General features: G+C 39.7%; 1 protein-coding gene across 6 annotated transcripts in view; it reads right to left on the bottom strand.

Moving 5' to 3' along the window:
- ZCCHC6 (zinc finger, CCHC domain containing 6) overlaps positions 1-15,346 on the bottom strand; it is a 49,170-nt gene that overhangs the window by 15,974 nt on the left and 17,850 nt on the right. For all 6 annotated transcript variants that reach the window (XM_006759492.2, XM_015561159.1, XM_006759490.2 and 3 more), the window contains 7 exons: positions 12,082-12,234; positions 8,935-9,115; positions 6,206-7,260; positions 5,136-5,286; positions 2,891-2,977; positions 1,965-2,065; positions 254-311 (listed from right to left, as the gene is read on the bottom strand). In XM_006759492.2, coding sequence (XP_006759555.1) covers positions 254-311; positions 1,965-2,065; positions 2,891-2,977; positions 5,136-5,286; positions 6,206-7,260; positions 8,935-9,115; positions 12,082-12,234 — 1,786 coding nt within the window. The remainder of the gene's footprint in view (positions 1-253; positions 312-1,964; positions 2,066-2,890; positions 2,978-5,135; positions 5,287-6,205; positions 7,261-8,934; positions 9,116-12,081; positions 12,235-15,346) is intronic.

Here is a 15,346-nt window from a genome sequence, read left to right on the forward strand (position 1 = left end):
AAAGGCAAAAATATTTTTAGGACTCTCTTCTTCTCTCTCTCTGACCGCGCCCTCTTCCTTTAGGTGTGTTTCTTTCTTTACTTTTCCTAAACTCCAACGGCCATTCTTTTGCCTCTGTAGCTTATTTCCTGAGCCCATGCAGCCCAGCTAGCTCACTTCCTCCATGGCTCATTTCTACCTCTGATTTTCTAAATAAACTTTTGCTTGTAAATCAATAAATCTATATCTAAATGTAGAAAAAATTTACAGATACCTGAATGTTTTTTGAGGACTCTGGCCAGTTCTTCAATAGTTCTTATACAGTCCAACCCCTGTAACAAAAATGGCATAAAGTACTGAACCAAAAATGCAAGGTAGGTTTCTAATTTAGTTATAGTTTTTAGTACCTTCAGAATAATGAAATTAATTTCACCTCATTTTTTCCCCCTTTTAGGTGAGCATTAATTAGTATCCATAGCAAATATCCTAAAGATAACCCCCTTCCCCCAAATACAGCCTACTTAACTAACTGCTTTTGGAGGCTCAACAGAGACTGAAATTGGAGCCTCCAAAAAAGTCTCTGAACCAGCGAGGACCTCCATTTTTCCCTCGGGGTAATTATGTCACCTAGAAGTACCCTATGTGCCAGCATAAATAAGAGGGAGCTTCTATGCCCTAATTCATTCTGGGTAGCCCTTTATTATTGTTTCATTAAGAGCTGAATGACTGCTGTGGAGAGTGATTAAGCTCACATTATTTTTCCATAGGACTAGACAAAAATATAATGTATAAAATGAAAGTCATATGGCAAATATGAGTATTTCTAATAGATCATACTTAAAAATATTTCGGCTGGCCCTGACTGGTTTGGCTCAGTGGATAGAGCGTCGGCCTGCAGACTAAAGGGTCCCAGGATCGATTCTGGTCAAGGGTGCCAAAAAAGAAAAATTTCGGCTGACCCTTTCCAACATAGGTCTTTTTGAAGGTTATATATGTCCCACAATACACTGAAATTTTATTTTAGAAATGCCTTCAAAACTATTTTATAAATCATGTAAAAATTCTATCTTGATGATGTACATTAAGGTCATTCTAGGTATCGATCCCAATATTATCTACCTTATTCAGCAAAGTTGGGCCTGATAACTTTGCTATTTTCCCAAATCAGATACATCCTCAAAAGATAGACTGGAAACTAAAAGAAGGCATAAAAAGATCTTAGGCAACAGCAGCATCACTCATGTTGATATATAATATTTGCACTGTTGCTAAAAAATCTTTTTAAGAGTAGGGATTTGGCACTAATCAGATTTTACACCTTTTCACAGTATTTTTATTTCATCTTCACCAGAGCTGGCAAACCTTTTGTTTTGTGGATCTTATGGTCTGTTGCAACTACTCAGTTCTGCAGTTAGAGTGAAAGTGGCAGTAGAGTATACATAACTGAAGGGGTGTGGCTATGTTCTAATGACACTGTATTTACAAAACAGGCAGTGGGCAGAATTTAGCCCGTGGACCGCAGTGTTTGCTGACTCCTGACATACATGATCCAGGCTGATATGTGTAATAATATCCTGAAGCAAAAGGACCAGAATTACCATTCCCATTTTGTAGATTATCAACCAAACACCACATGTATAGGGACTGATAAAACCAAGTTTGTCTTGAATCCAGGTCACTGGACTACAAGTTCAGTACTCTTATCATTATACCACATTACTGCCTGCTAATCTAAGCCTAGCTGCTATGCCAATGGGACACTGGAGACGCTGGCTTGGCTTTCTAGAATTCCCAGAAGTTGTTTTCAAATTCACTTTGTACTCCAAGTTGAAAGTATAAGACTTTCTAACCCTTACATCCACTCTAAATTTCTTACTATATTTGGCCAGACTGTGCCCTGATAAATTTGGAGAACACCAAGCTAGACTGTCAAAGTTATCAAATCACACTGCCACAGCAAATGGAAGTGTATGTGGTCACTGTACCTCAGCAGTTTCAAGTCCATTAATTGTCATACAGACGTCAAGATCACTCTGTTTGAACCCAAATCCATTTTTGGAAGAGCCAAACAAGCTCAATTTAGTTCCTGTTAGGGATATATGAAAAGTAATAATTAATTACCTGATTACATTTACTTTTTGGATCAAAAAGGTCCCTCTCACAAATCAAAATATCCAGTTAACTATCTTATATTAACCACCTAATTATGTCCTTTTTAATCAGTCATTTATTATATTTTTCTCTCTAACTTTACCTTAAATAAATACAAGTTGTACATAGCATGAAAGATTACCAAGTACCACTTTATTCTTAAATGTAAGGATATTGCCTGGTCAGCGTGGCTCAGTCATTGAGTGTTGACCTATAAACACTCAGAAGGTCATGGTTCAATTCCCAGTTAGGGCACATACCCAGGTTGCAGGCTCGATCCCCAGTGTGGGGTATGCAGGAGGCAGCAATCAAGGATTCTCTCTCATCACTGATGTTTCTATCTCTCTCCCTCTCTCTTCCCCTCTGAAATTAATAAAATAAAATAAAAAATAAATAAAAAATGTAAGGACATTTTGAGGAAAATGTGGATCTCCTAAACATATTTAATACTGTAAGCTTACTACTTTCTAAATAAATTGACTTTTTAGAGGTGTGAACTTTGACTCTAAACATAGTCCTCAATGAAATTCACTTCGTGGCATCTGCTAAGAGAAATCCTACATGACAGCTGTCTTCTCTGTTGGGAAGCTAGGACTGAGCCCACCAATGGCCACCCTAGGCATGCCACACACTGAAGCCCTGTCCCCTTCACTGCAAGATTACGTTCCCTTTCTCAAAATTAACGTGACTGTAACACATGGATGCTTTCTGAAGGAAAGTCACCCTACCCTTTTTTTCTTAAAGGTAAAAGGTTAGTTACCTGGAAACTCCTGTCTTATGAAACTTTCTAGGTTTTGCCGAATATGTTCACGAGCTTGATCTTCTAAAATAGTTGGAGAAAAATCCTCTGTTTTAAATAAAGAGAAACATCAGAAACAAAGATGTTCACATTCTCTGAAAACTATATTTTTAATGAAATGAAACCTAACAGGCTTACAGAAAAAAAAAACACCCTAAGTTTTGTGTCTTCTCAGTAGAAAGCATGTACAATAAAGAAGACGCCTTTAAAAAAAGATCTATCACCAAGAACTGCTTCTGAAATGGAAATTAATCTGAGAAGTATGCCTTTCAGAGACGCAGGGTCCACCAAAGGGCAGCCTCCAGGAAACTCTTCCAGAGGGTGCACACACAAGTTTGTGAGCATGTGCATATATACACTGAGTGGCCAGGTTATTATGACCACCTGACGTTTGTAGGCAAATTAGCTATAATCACGCTGAAGTTGCTAGAGGGCCAGACAATTATAAATAGGGAAGCAGGTTGTTTACCATGACAGAAGTGATGTTTTCCTGATATGGATAAACAACGTGATTTAACAGCCTTTGAACGTGGGTTGGACACACACACACACACTCTGGGTGGCCAGATTATGACCACTTGAGATTTGTAGGCAAATTAGCCGTACACTGCATCGTGTGGGATATGGAAGCCAAAGGCCTGTTCGAACACCTTTGCTGTCTGCAGTTACCAAGATAAAACATCTCCAATTCGCACAAGGGTTGGACATTCGAGCATTGAAAAAAAGTCATGTGGTCCGATGAATCACGTTTCCAGTTGCATCATGCAGATGGCAGAGTGAGAATTTGGTGAAAACAGCATGAAAGCATGCACCCTCCATGAGGATGAAGTTAAAAGAGCCATCAGGCAGCTGGTTCCACAACCATCAAATCTCACAGAACTGGACAGTGCTATTCATCAGGCATGGTGTCAGATTCCTCGCATCACCTTTCAACATCTCGTGGAGTCAATGCCAAGAAGAATCGCCGCAGTATTGAAGGCAAAAGGTGGCCCAACGAAGAACTGATGGGGTGGTCATAATAATCTGGCCGGTCATAATAATCCGGCCACTCAGTGTATCTATATCCCATGTTCAAAGGCTGTTAAATAGTGTTGTTTATCCATATCCTCAGGAAAAAATCACTTCTGTTGTGGTAAACAACCTGCTTCCCTATTTATAATTGTCTGGCCCTCTAGCAACTTCAGCGCAAAATTATAGCTAATTTGCTTACAAACGTCAGGTGGTCATAATAATCTGGCCACTCAGTGTATATATTCAAGGAGGACCTACAATTTCCTTTCATAGGTTATAAACTCCAAAAAGGCTTAAAAAGTAAATCACTTGTTAAGAATGGTCATCTTTTAGCACACAGACACCTCAAGATGTAGCACCGTGATGCTTCCAGTTCTTCTCTAAGTAGCTGCATCCCTTTCCTTTAAAAGATTCTTCTTAGTATAAATTTAAACCTCTGCATACCAGTGCATCCCAAAACCAATGTTTCTTAAAGTGCTGTTATGTAGGCTATTAATTAGTGTTAACCAAAAGTATTCTATGCTCAATTTTGGAAATTGGGATTAAAGAGTTAAATAAATTCTTCACCATAACATTTATCAAAAGCCTTTATTATGCTACTGTGCCCTGTGTTCTCTGAGGGAACAGTAAGTAGAGTTATTCCTATTTGACCCATAAAATATTTCTTATCAAAAAACTAGAGGACCAGTGCACAAATTTTTGCAGGGGGTGGGGGGGTGGGGGGGTCCCTTGGCCTGGTGACCAGGGTCAATAGGGGCCGATTGGGGCAGGCTGGCCAGCTGGGGGAAGTGACTGTGTGAGGTTGGCTGAGGCAGCGCACTCACCGCTAGGGGCAGCTCCTGCATTGAGCGTCTGCCCCCTAGTGGTCAGTGCACATCATAGGACCGTCGTCATCCAGCTGTAACAGTCACTTAGGCTTTTTATATATATAGATACTATTAACTGTACCTAGAAACACATTTCAAGAAATTCCACTTGGGAAATAATAGTACTCTAATCTTAAGCCTTTAAAGATTCTCCTTCCTGTCTTTAGCAATTATTTATTATGTGTCCCAAATGGAACAGGATACAAAGAACACTGGATACAATGGGGAACAGAACAGATTTAGTTCCTACAAAGTTAGAAGGTTAGTGATTCAGGTGACTCTTGAGAAAACATCAATTTAACAAATCAAAAGAAATGTTAACAACTTACTATAACACTGGATACAAACTTGATCTAGGATACTTGTAAATTTGGGTGTCAATGGTGGCAAAGGTTCCAGCTGGATTCTTTTGAAGTCTTCAGGGCAGTCCTTCTTTAGATGACCCTCTCGTTTGCATAAATTGCACACTACTGTAGGAGACTGCAGGAGGAAGGCAAAACAAGACTTAAGATAAAACTTTATTTGCCAAATAAAGGGGCCATAAATCTTTTTTTTAAAATATATTTTATTGATTTTTTACAAAGAGGGAGAAGGATAGAGAGTTAGAAACATCGGTGAGAGAGAAACATCGATCAGCTAAATCTTTTTTTTTTTAAAGTACACAGTCTACTCTTCACATTCCACAGGACTCCTCCTATATAATAAAAGCCTAATATGCTAAGTATCTGGTTGTCTGGTCATCCATTCAACCAATCAAAGCATAATATGCTAATGATATAGTAAGGCCACTCAATTGCTCGCTATGACGTGCACTGACCACCAGGGGGCAGATGCTCTGACTGGTAGGTTAGCTTGCTGCTGGGGTCTTGCCGATTGGGACTGGGTGAGATGGGCCAGAAATGTCCTGGAGCCCTCCTCCGGTCCTTCCCTGGCTGGCCAACCTCTTCATCCCTTCCCGGCCCTGTGCACCTGTGGGGTCCATCAACCTGGCCTGCACCCTCTCACAATCCAGGACCCCTTGGGGAATGTTGGAGAGCCAGTTTCAGCCCTATCCCACAGGCCAGGCTGAGGGACTCCACTGGTGCATGAATTCATGCACCGGGCCTCTAGTGAAAATATAAAGTGCAGCCCTTCCAAGCTATCTGAGATGGGGACACCTGGATGGCATACTTAAGAGGAAAAGGCAGTTATTTTCACTACCAACAGCATTCCCTTTCTCCTGTGCAAATTCCCATGAGACTAAGGAGGAACGTGGACCAGTACTGGAGTTGCAGACCAACTCATTAACCACTACCAAAATGGGGAGTGCCCTGTTCTAGTACATAAAACTGTAATCACATGCATTACAACTGTTTCAAGTCTCCCAGTTCTATGTCTAAGACTGGCACTGATTACCTACCTTGCCTTTGGTGAAGGTGAGCTTACTAAATTCATAGTAGTTAGATGGATCCATGGTTGAATTTTCTTCACATACATTTTCCTCCTTAAGACTGATTTTATTAAGTTCTGTTAGTAGAGCTCCATCCACATCTTTTCCACATTCTTTTGAGTCTTCATACTTAGACTCGCCTACCTCCTCATCCTCTTCAGATAGGGCATCCTCATCCCCTGATCCGGTGTAGGCATTGTCTAACCCATCTTCATTAGCACCATCGTCCTCATCTTCTTTTCGGGTAACGCCCTCCTTCTCCTCTTCATCAGAGTGAATGACTCCTGAGGTCTGACTCCGTCTTAAAAGGGCAAAGTGGCTTAGAGAGTCTTCTAGTTCATCAACATCTAAGCTTTCTTCATCAACATCTACGTCATTATCTAAAGTAGCAAATCCATCGCATTCTTTAGCTGTAGAGCTTTGGAAGCCTTCTACATCCAAAGTGCAATCTGTCTTAGTATTTCCTGTGCTACCAGAGGTGAGAGGTTCTCCACGTTTGCTGCTGCTTAAATCTCGAGCATCAGCAGTCAAAGGATGCTTGCCCTCCCTTCCAATTTTTTCTTTCTCAGTTTTACCTCCAGTTTCTCCATGGTGTACATGAACATCCTCATGATTATCACAACTAACTTCTACCTTGATACAACCTGTGTTTCCCAGGTGGACACTGATGTCTGTGCTTCCTGTTCCCTCTGTTGGTGGGCTTCCAAAGCTTTCAGCAGTCTCTTTAAGAGTAACTGGCTGTGCTGTGCAGGTATTTACAGCTGAACTGGGAGCACTGGGACCTTGAGCAACAACTGACTTTTCGAGTTTATCATTTTTTGCTTGTAAATCTGGAGCATGCTTTGCTACTTCTTTAGAATGTTCTGAACATGTAACAGTACTCAGAGGCTTCGGAAGGCTAGATTTTGCAATTTTGTGTGGGAGAGCAAAATATTTATATGTTGTTCTTAAACAATGAAGTATGTATTCAAACACAGGTTGACTATTTAGGGTTCTTGCCACATTCCTTTTAACAGAGTAGGGATCTGGAATGAAAAAAAAAATCCATTGCATACATTTGTATTACATGTTTTAAAAATTAGCCTGCTCAGATAAAAATAGACAACAAATGAACAATTATAAAATTCAGCATGTATCTTAACTATGCTTTTAAAAACTGGGAGATGGGGAGTAAGAAGATTAGAGTTTAAGAACAAAAAGAAATGTTTTCTTAAATATCTGCTCTATGAAGAGAACCCATTCTGTTCTGAACCAGTACCCCTTCCCTATTTTGTTCTATGACTGTGGGGATAAAAAAGATGTCCTGAGTGTGGCTTTAGTGCCTGGGGAAGTGAGGGCTTTCCACCAGGTTCTGCTAAGTGCTCTGCCTCCCGACTCAGCCAGGCTGTGTGGTTTGTACAGCTTACCTCCACTCTTCTGCCCTGGGAAGCCCCATCACTGAACTGGCTGGGCTGAATTCAGGGGCGAGAGGGAGGCACCAGGAGGAGACACCACTTCTCTCAATCTTTTCTCCTCCCCTAGACTCCAGCAGGTTAGGTAATTGGCCAGAAGAGCTGAGCCAGAGAAACTGCAGGGGAGGGTTTAAAAAGGTGAGATCCCTATGACTGTACAAAGAATTTATGCAAAATGCAAAAAAAACCCTCTTATGCAATATAAAGCTTGAAAAAAATCAAGCAAAAATAACAGAATTCCATTTAGGAGATTCTTTAAATTATTTAAAGGAGGAGAATTAAGATTTCTAGAGAGGTTTCAACCGTCTGACTTTGAAAAGCTGAGAAGAGATAGTCCATTTAATGAAGTCTATGGGGCACATCAGTGTGTCTTTTATTTTATTCATTTTTAATCCTCACCTGAGAATATGTTTTAGAGAGAGGGAGGGAGAAGGGGGAGGAGAGTAGTAAAGGAGGGAGGTAAGGAAAGACAGACAGAGACAGAGAGATGGGGAGAGCGAGAGAAAGAGAGAGAGAAAACCATTAAGGTGACAGAGAAACATCGATCGGTTGCTTCTGACCAGGGACTGAACCTGCGCCTAGGTATGTGCCCTGACTGGGAATTGAACCTGCAACCTTTTGGTGTATGGGATGACACTCCAACCAACTGAGCCACCTGACCAGGGCCACATCAGTGTGTCTTTTAAACAATGTTTTCAATTAAATGAGCCTCACTAGAAAAAGTGTTTTCATTAATAAATTCTAAATGTTACTGCAGATATTCCAAAAATAACTATCTTTTCTATGGTGGGGAATCTAGCAAAGAATGTTATTTTGCATGAGAAAAAGTATTATCCTCAACCTCTGTAAAACTAAACATCAACAATTCATGAAATGACTCAATTAAAAAATACAGAAATGAGGACATTAAAAGAAGAAAGGGGATTCATACGTCACTGGGAGAAAACTTTTTAAGGGCTCAAGTTTTTAAGCAATTTACAAAGAAAACAAGGACTCAGCCAGCCATTATTTAGTTGCTTAACTGATTAAGATGCACTTATTGCTGCACTTAAGAAATACACTTCAAAACAAAAAGTTTGGTTACTTGTAATGACCACTGTAATGCATGCCAAGATCCTATCTACTTCACTTTTGGGGTCAGGCCTACCTTACATGTAGGAACTGAAAAGCGACTGAAATAAAAAGCATGCTGTTAGACAGGTACCTTAAAAAATAAAAAAGGGATTAAAGATAAACATTTTGGGATACCTTCGATGGCAATGCGCTTTTTGGGCCAATCCTTTGATTCACGAGATATCATTTCTTTGACTCGGATACTTATCACTAAATCAGCCAAATTAAATTCTAAAGCATAGAATCGAAGCAATTCCACCCAGAGCTGCCCAACTGGCACTGAAGGCTGGTGTTTTAAATCAAATATTAATGATACCTATTAATCGCAAAGAGAAAACACAGGCATTTCAGATGTCAGCACAATTTGAAAAATTAGCATTCAAAAGCATGAAATTTTTAAAAATCTTAAAAACCTTAGCAAAGATGTGAATTTGACAACCACTTAGATAAATCGCATTCTAGTTTTAATTTTGCTTGTAGAAAAAGAGCATTCTTTCACTACACTGCTGGGATTAGAGTATTTTAAAACCTTGTCATCATCATAGGAATAGATAGGCTGTTGTATGTAATCAGACAGTACTCCTAGTTTTGAAGTTCTAATGACAGGTGGAGAGAACTGTGCATCTATTTCATTGAGCTCTCCCTGTTTCTGCTGCTGGAGGACGCCTTTACAATGTTACACACAGAAATGGGCGGCAGCTAAAAGCATAGAGCAAAAGGAAATATGCTCCTCTCATTTGCTCTGAGAAGCTACTTAAGCTCACTGAATCTGCCAGTGATCTTAAATTAATTTGAAAGTCAAATAACTCTCTATGCCAGATATTACTGCTAGTTTTACATTCACAGACTCTTGACAAGTTGGAACACACTGCAATTAATTGGAAAGCACACAGGACTTAGAATAGGAAAAAAGCACATGTCCAATACTAATTCTGCCACTTCATAGTTAACTGCTCTATGACTTAGCTTCTGCCTTCTCATTTGGCAGTATAGCACAGTGGCTAAGAGAACTGGCTTTGGAATGAGACATGCTTAGGTTTGAAATCCCGTTCCGCCATGTACTAGCTGTGTATGATCCTAGTCAAGGTATATAAGCTGTCTAAGCCTCAGTTTCCTCATGTGAACAATGGGGATCACAGTACCCACCTCATAGGGTTGTTGGGAGGATTGAGTGAGAGAGTGTCTGAAAAGAGCTTAGCACAGTGCCTGGCACACATGTTCAAAAAATGGTCGCTATCATTATCTGCAGAGTAGGGATGATACCACCTATAACACAGGATAGTTATGAGGATTAAATCAGAAACAAGGGAAAGCAGACGTGGTTGCTCTCTGTATTTTTTCACTTAGATAAAATCTTTAAGTACAAGAAATCCATTTATCACTGAAACATAAAGTCACAACTGTAAGATGCCGTTAAGAAGTAATCTAGTTCAACTCCCGTATGTTACAAGAGAAGAAACTGAAGCCAGAGAGTTTATGTGACTTGTCAAAGGTCCCACTGCTTGTCAGCGGCAGAATGAGAACAGTCTCCCATCCCAGTACAGTGCTATTTCAATCACACCAAGCAATTTCGACAGTTTAGATATCCCTTTCAGAAGTGGCACCATGATTACTCTCTCCAAATAGCATAAAAATGTAAAGACATAGTCTTTAATTGGACTTATAGTAATAGCTTTTCCTTCTAAGGTATAAATTGGTTCCTGATTGCATTTATTATATCAAGCTTTAAAACAAGTGGTAGAGTATTTTAATAACTACTACATCTCAACCACGCAGAATCTATCTAATAAGACAAAGTCATCAGGTGGATTTACAAAGCAGACCTGGTTGAAAAAGGAAGTTGTCTAGGTCCCAAACTCTATACAGTTGAGGACACAAAGAAAACCCCCAGAAATTGAAAGCCTTATTAAACTTCACATCTTCAACAATATGCCTTATTCAGCATTACTAAGGATTTTTAAGCATCTCATTGAAATGACTTGGTAATACTGTACTATAGAACTTAGAGACCTTTCATATCTCTAAACTAGTGGTACTTAAGTGGATTTTTTTTGGTTATTGTCATTGTTTTTTTAAAGTAGAGAACACTTTCTTTTTTGGCACTGAGTTAAGCATTCTATAAATCAATGACCCTATGAGAGGGTACCAATATCATCCCCATTTATAGGTGAGGAAACTGGGGCCCACAGAAAGATTACCTCACTTGCTCAAGGACACACAAGCTAGGAAGTGGGAGAGCTGGGATACAAATACACGTATTCTGGCTCCACAGGCTGTGCTCTTATCCACTACTGGAACCATAAATAGGACACAGATAAAAGTGTTGCTGTGCTGGTGACAGCAGAGGAAGACAGGTTCTCTCTCCTCTTCCCCCTCCAGGATTATAGAAAGCAAACTGGAGTATCTATGATTCACCACTACCTCCTCTTTGTAGGCTTGGACTAGAGGAGTGTTATGGCCTACTGGTGTAAAGCTGGGATTAAAATCCTGGTCTCAGAAGTAGTTTGTGGATATTATTATCATGTCACCCCCAAGGGTTATAAGGTTGTGGGGTCTGCCCCAATTTGGGGCAAAATCCTATTCTTTTTTTTTAAAGTATATTTTTATTGATTTCAGAGAGGAAGGGAGAGGGAGAGATAGAAGCATCAATGATGAGAGAGAACCATTGATCCGTTGCCTCCTGCATGCCCCTCACTGGGATAAAGCCCACAACCCAGGCATGTGCCCTTGACCGGAATCAAACCTGGGACCCTTCAGTCCACAGGCTGACACTCTATCCACTGAGCCAAACTGGCTAGGGATGAAATCCTATTCTTATTACTAGTATAGTTATATTGCTCAGATTTTTTTTTGAAATTCAAATGGCAATTCTTTCTTTGTGCATAAATTTCCCTGCCCACCCCTAACGGTATGGAAACAAGTTCATATAATTACTCGTTGTTATTTTAATAATCTGAGGTTAACTTTTCATCTGTTTAAATCTCATAATACCATCATCTAAGACCTAAGTACTTTGAGAATAGGTAGGGCTTTAGCTTTGAATTCTGAGTATCTTTCACAGAACCCTGCACACAGAACTACATCAGTAAATCTGTAAATCTCATGTGAATTTTACTTTTTCTCATTACTCGTCTATTCAAAGGACTGCACAGACTAAGAAATGAAACATCAATGAAACAGTTAAGAGAACTGAGGAAAGAAGAGAGGATTGATTAATTAATGAACTCAGCAATTAACGACAGAATTAAAAATAGATAAAATTAAAAATAAGAGAGAACACACCTGTCCTGTTTTAACAGGTATTTTTTTTAGTGCCTCTTCTTTTGCTGTGGCAGCATCCCCTGTGGCATTATCAGTGTATTCCCAGACCACGACGTCTTTCTGAATATCTTTTAGGTTGAAGTTGCCTAGTTTATTCAATGAGAATCCTTCAATCTAGAGAAAAATTAGACATACATTATTATAAGGTAGAAACAATTTTATATCAATCAGAACACATTAATCCTGAAAGGAATGAAAAGATAACACACTATGGTTCATTAAAAATGTAAAAGGTATCAGTTATGAAATTTTTCTGAGATATTTATAAATTAAAAAAAATATTTTTAGAGTAAAAAATAAAGTTTTGATTTGCAAAATAAATGATTTTGTGAAATACCTCTTTAATAAATAAGAGAAGGCAAAATGGCCCAGGCCAAAGGCCACAAGTTCTGTAGTAAATCTGTCTGGGATAAAATCTCAGATCCTGGGGTGGGAACAGGTAGAAGAGAGTATAGGGGGGGATAAATGGTGATGGAAGGAGACTTGACCTGGGGTATGAACACACAATACAATATACAGATAATGTATTCTATAACTATACACCTGAAACTTATATAATTATATTAACCAGTGTCACCCCAATAAGTCCAATTAAAAAAAAGAGAGAGAGAAAAAATCTCAGCTCCCTCATGACTTTCTTTAGGTCTCAGGTTTCTGTTTAAAGAGATAACACTAGACCCTCCTTCATGGATAGTTGTGACATTAAATAATGGAAATAAAGGATTCAGATACAGGTATGGTATGGAGTAAATGTCAATAAATGTAAGAATTGTTTCTACTGATATTGCTGAGATATGAATTGCTGAAAAAAAGCCTGGGCTCAAAAGGTCTAAGAAATGTGGACAAATCTGAACAGGTTTCTTTAGTGTACAATAGGATTTATCACAGCCTTGAAAAGGTTAATGTATATAATGAATGAATATGGAGTGGGGTGATGTGGTATACTATTCCCCAAATGTATTTCCATATCAAATGGACTACTTTGGTTTAGCACAGTAATCCTGAGAAAGAGAGAGAGAGAAATCATGTTGCTCCCAGTTATAATGGTTTCCTTCAAACTCAGGATGAAATTCACAGCCCTTTCCAGGGCTGAGAGAGGGCCCACATAATCTGGCTCTTTGCTTCTTATCTGACCCATCTTCCTGGCTCACAGCTGATACCTGCTGCTACTTCTGCTCGGAAGGTTCTTTCCCCCAACAATCAGGTAGCCCACTCTCCCTCAAAGCACTCAGGCTCTGCTCGAGCATCTTTTTCTCTAAATAGATCCTTCGCTTTCACTTTCTGTCCTTCCTCCGGTTTATTTTTCCTCAGAGAAATTACTGCCACTTGATATGTACTTATTTACCTTTCTCCCCTCACTGTATATATAAATTTGAGGACAAGGATGTTGTGTTGTTCACTGCTCTAACTCTAGCATCTAGAACAGTGCCCAGCACAGGTAAATGCTCAGTAAGGACTTGCTCACTGACTGAAAGAACAAACTGCTCTTACAGAAAATATGAGGTGCAGTGACTGTTAGATTTACATATTCAATGTTTTTTTTCAATTCTGTGGATTATGTTTTTGTTTTCTTGTTGGGTTTTGAAGAGCAAAACATTTCTAAAGAGTTTATCAATATTTTTCTCTATTGATGCAGTTTGCACTTTTAGTTTTCTACATAAGAAATACTTGCCTATCCCCAGGCTGCAAAGATTTTTCTCCTAGGCGTTCTTTTGGGCATTTTATAGTTTTAACTATGTCATTTATGTCTCTGATTCATATTGATTTAATTTTGGGGTATGTTGTAAGGCCAAGATTTAATGTTCATTTATGGATATATAGTTTTTCCAAGATCAGTTATTGAAAAGACTTTCCTTTCCCCCAATGAATTGCTTAATTAGGGCAATTCATTCAGATTTTCATGGGTTTGTGTGTGACAGAGAGCATTATCAACTAAGAGGTGACGTTGTTCTTTCTTTTTTCCCACCAGAAAAGAACAGTCTAGCAAAGATACCTTCTCAAGACCCTGAATTCTTTCATTTCAGTACTAAAAACACAAAGAGAGCTCCCTTAGGCAACCTTGCAAAAAGTGGACTGAAACTTCTTATTCCAGGACATAGTTTATAAGGCGCTTATTCTGCTTTAGTCTTTATTCCTGGGTCATGGCAGATAAAGGGTGCTGCTTAATTCTCAATCTATTAAGTAAAAAGAAAAAAATCCTTCCCCTCCAGCCCCAAATATATCCAAAGTTAAGTAACTACTACTCTGGTAAATGTTCCTTAAATAATGAGAATTCTACATATGTTAAGAAGAAAGGTAGTTAAAATATCCAAATGTGCCAAAGTTAGCTTTGCACCAAGTGAGAATTTCTATATAAAGTAAGTGTACACAGACTTTATCAAGATAAATACCTTGGTATTAAAAGTGAGTTTAATTTTCTTAAAGATAGTATCTAAGTATTATTTAAGAGCTTTGGAAACCAAGATGGCGGCACAGGTAAACACCAGAAACTGCTGCCTCGCACAACCACTTCAAAAATACAACTAAAAGACAAAACGGACACCATCCAGAACCACAGGAAGGCTGGCTGAGTGGAAATTCTACAACTAGAAGGAAAGAGAAAAGCACACAGACTCAGAGGAGGTGCAGAAGTAAAGTGCAGAGGTACAGAGGCGCACACGGCAAGGGCTGGCAATTGAGGACACGGTTGTCTTTTTCAACCGGGAGGGAGTCGCAAGCACCCGACTGCTTTGAACTCCAGTGCTGGGCGAGTTTCTGGGGACCCAGACTCATACAGGGAGAAACTGGACTGTCTGGCATCGGGCAGAACTTGAGGGTGGCTTTCTCTCAGAGGTGCTTGCAGCAAATACCGAGGAACACTGAGACTCGACTGGGGGCCTCTTAGGGCAGGGCTGAGGATCAGCCATAGCTGTTTGCTCCTCCCTGTTGATTCCCGCCCCCCCCAAGCTGTGAGCAGAGGCTTTTGCATAATAATGGCCTGGCCCTTGTGCAATCTAAAATTACCTAACAAACTGCAGCGTGGTCAGAGAGACCCAGAACATCCAAAAGAAGGCCGAAGGCCCCAGAGTAGATTGCATTACTTCACAGCTGGGCCACATCTGGGCACCTCCAAACCTCAAACAAAGAAGAGGAATCTGCAGATATCTCCATAGCTCCTGCGGGGTAGCCTCAGGCAGAGGCTAAATTAGCACCTCCTTAGATCCAAGAGCCAGTGTACCCAGTGGTC

This window comes from Myotis davidii, unplaced genomic scaffold (genome assembly GCF_000327345.1).
Source record: "Myotis davidii unplaced genomic scaffold, ASM32734v1 scaffold556, whole genome shotgun sequence".
Classification (NCBI taxonomy): Eukaryota; Metazoa; Chordata; class Mammalia; order Chiroptera; family Vespertilionidae; genus Myotis; species Myotis davidii.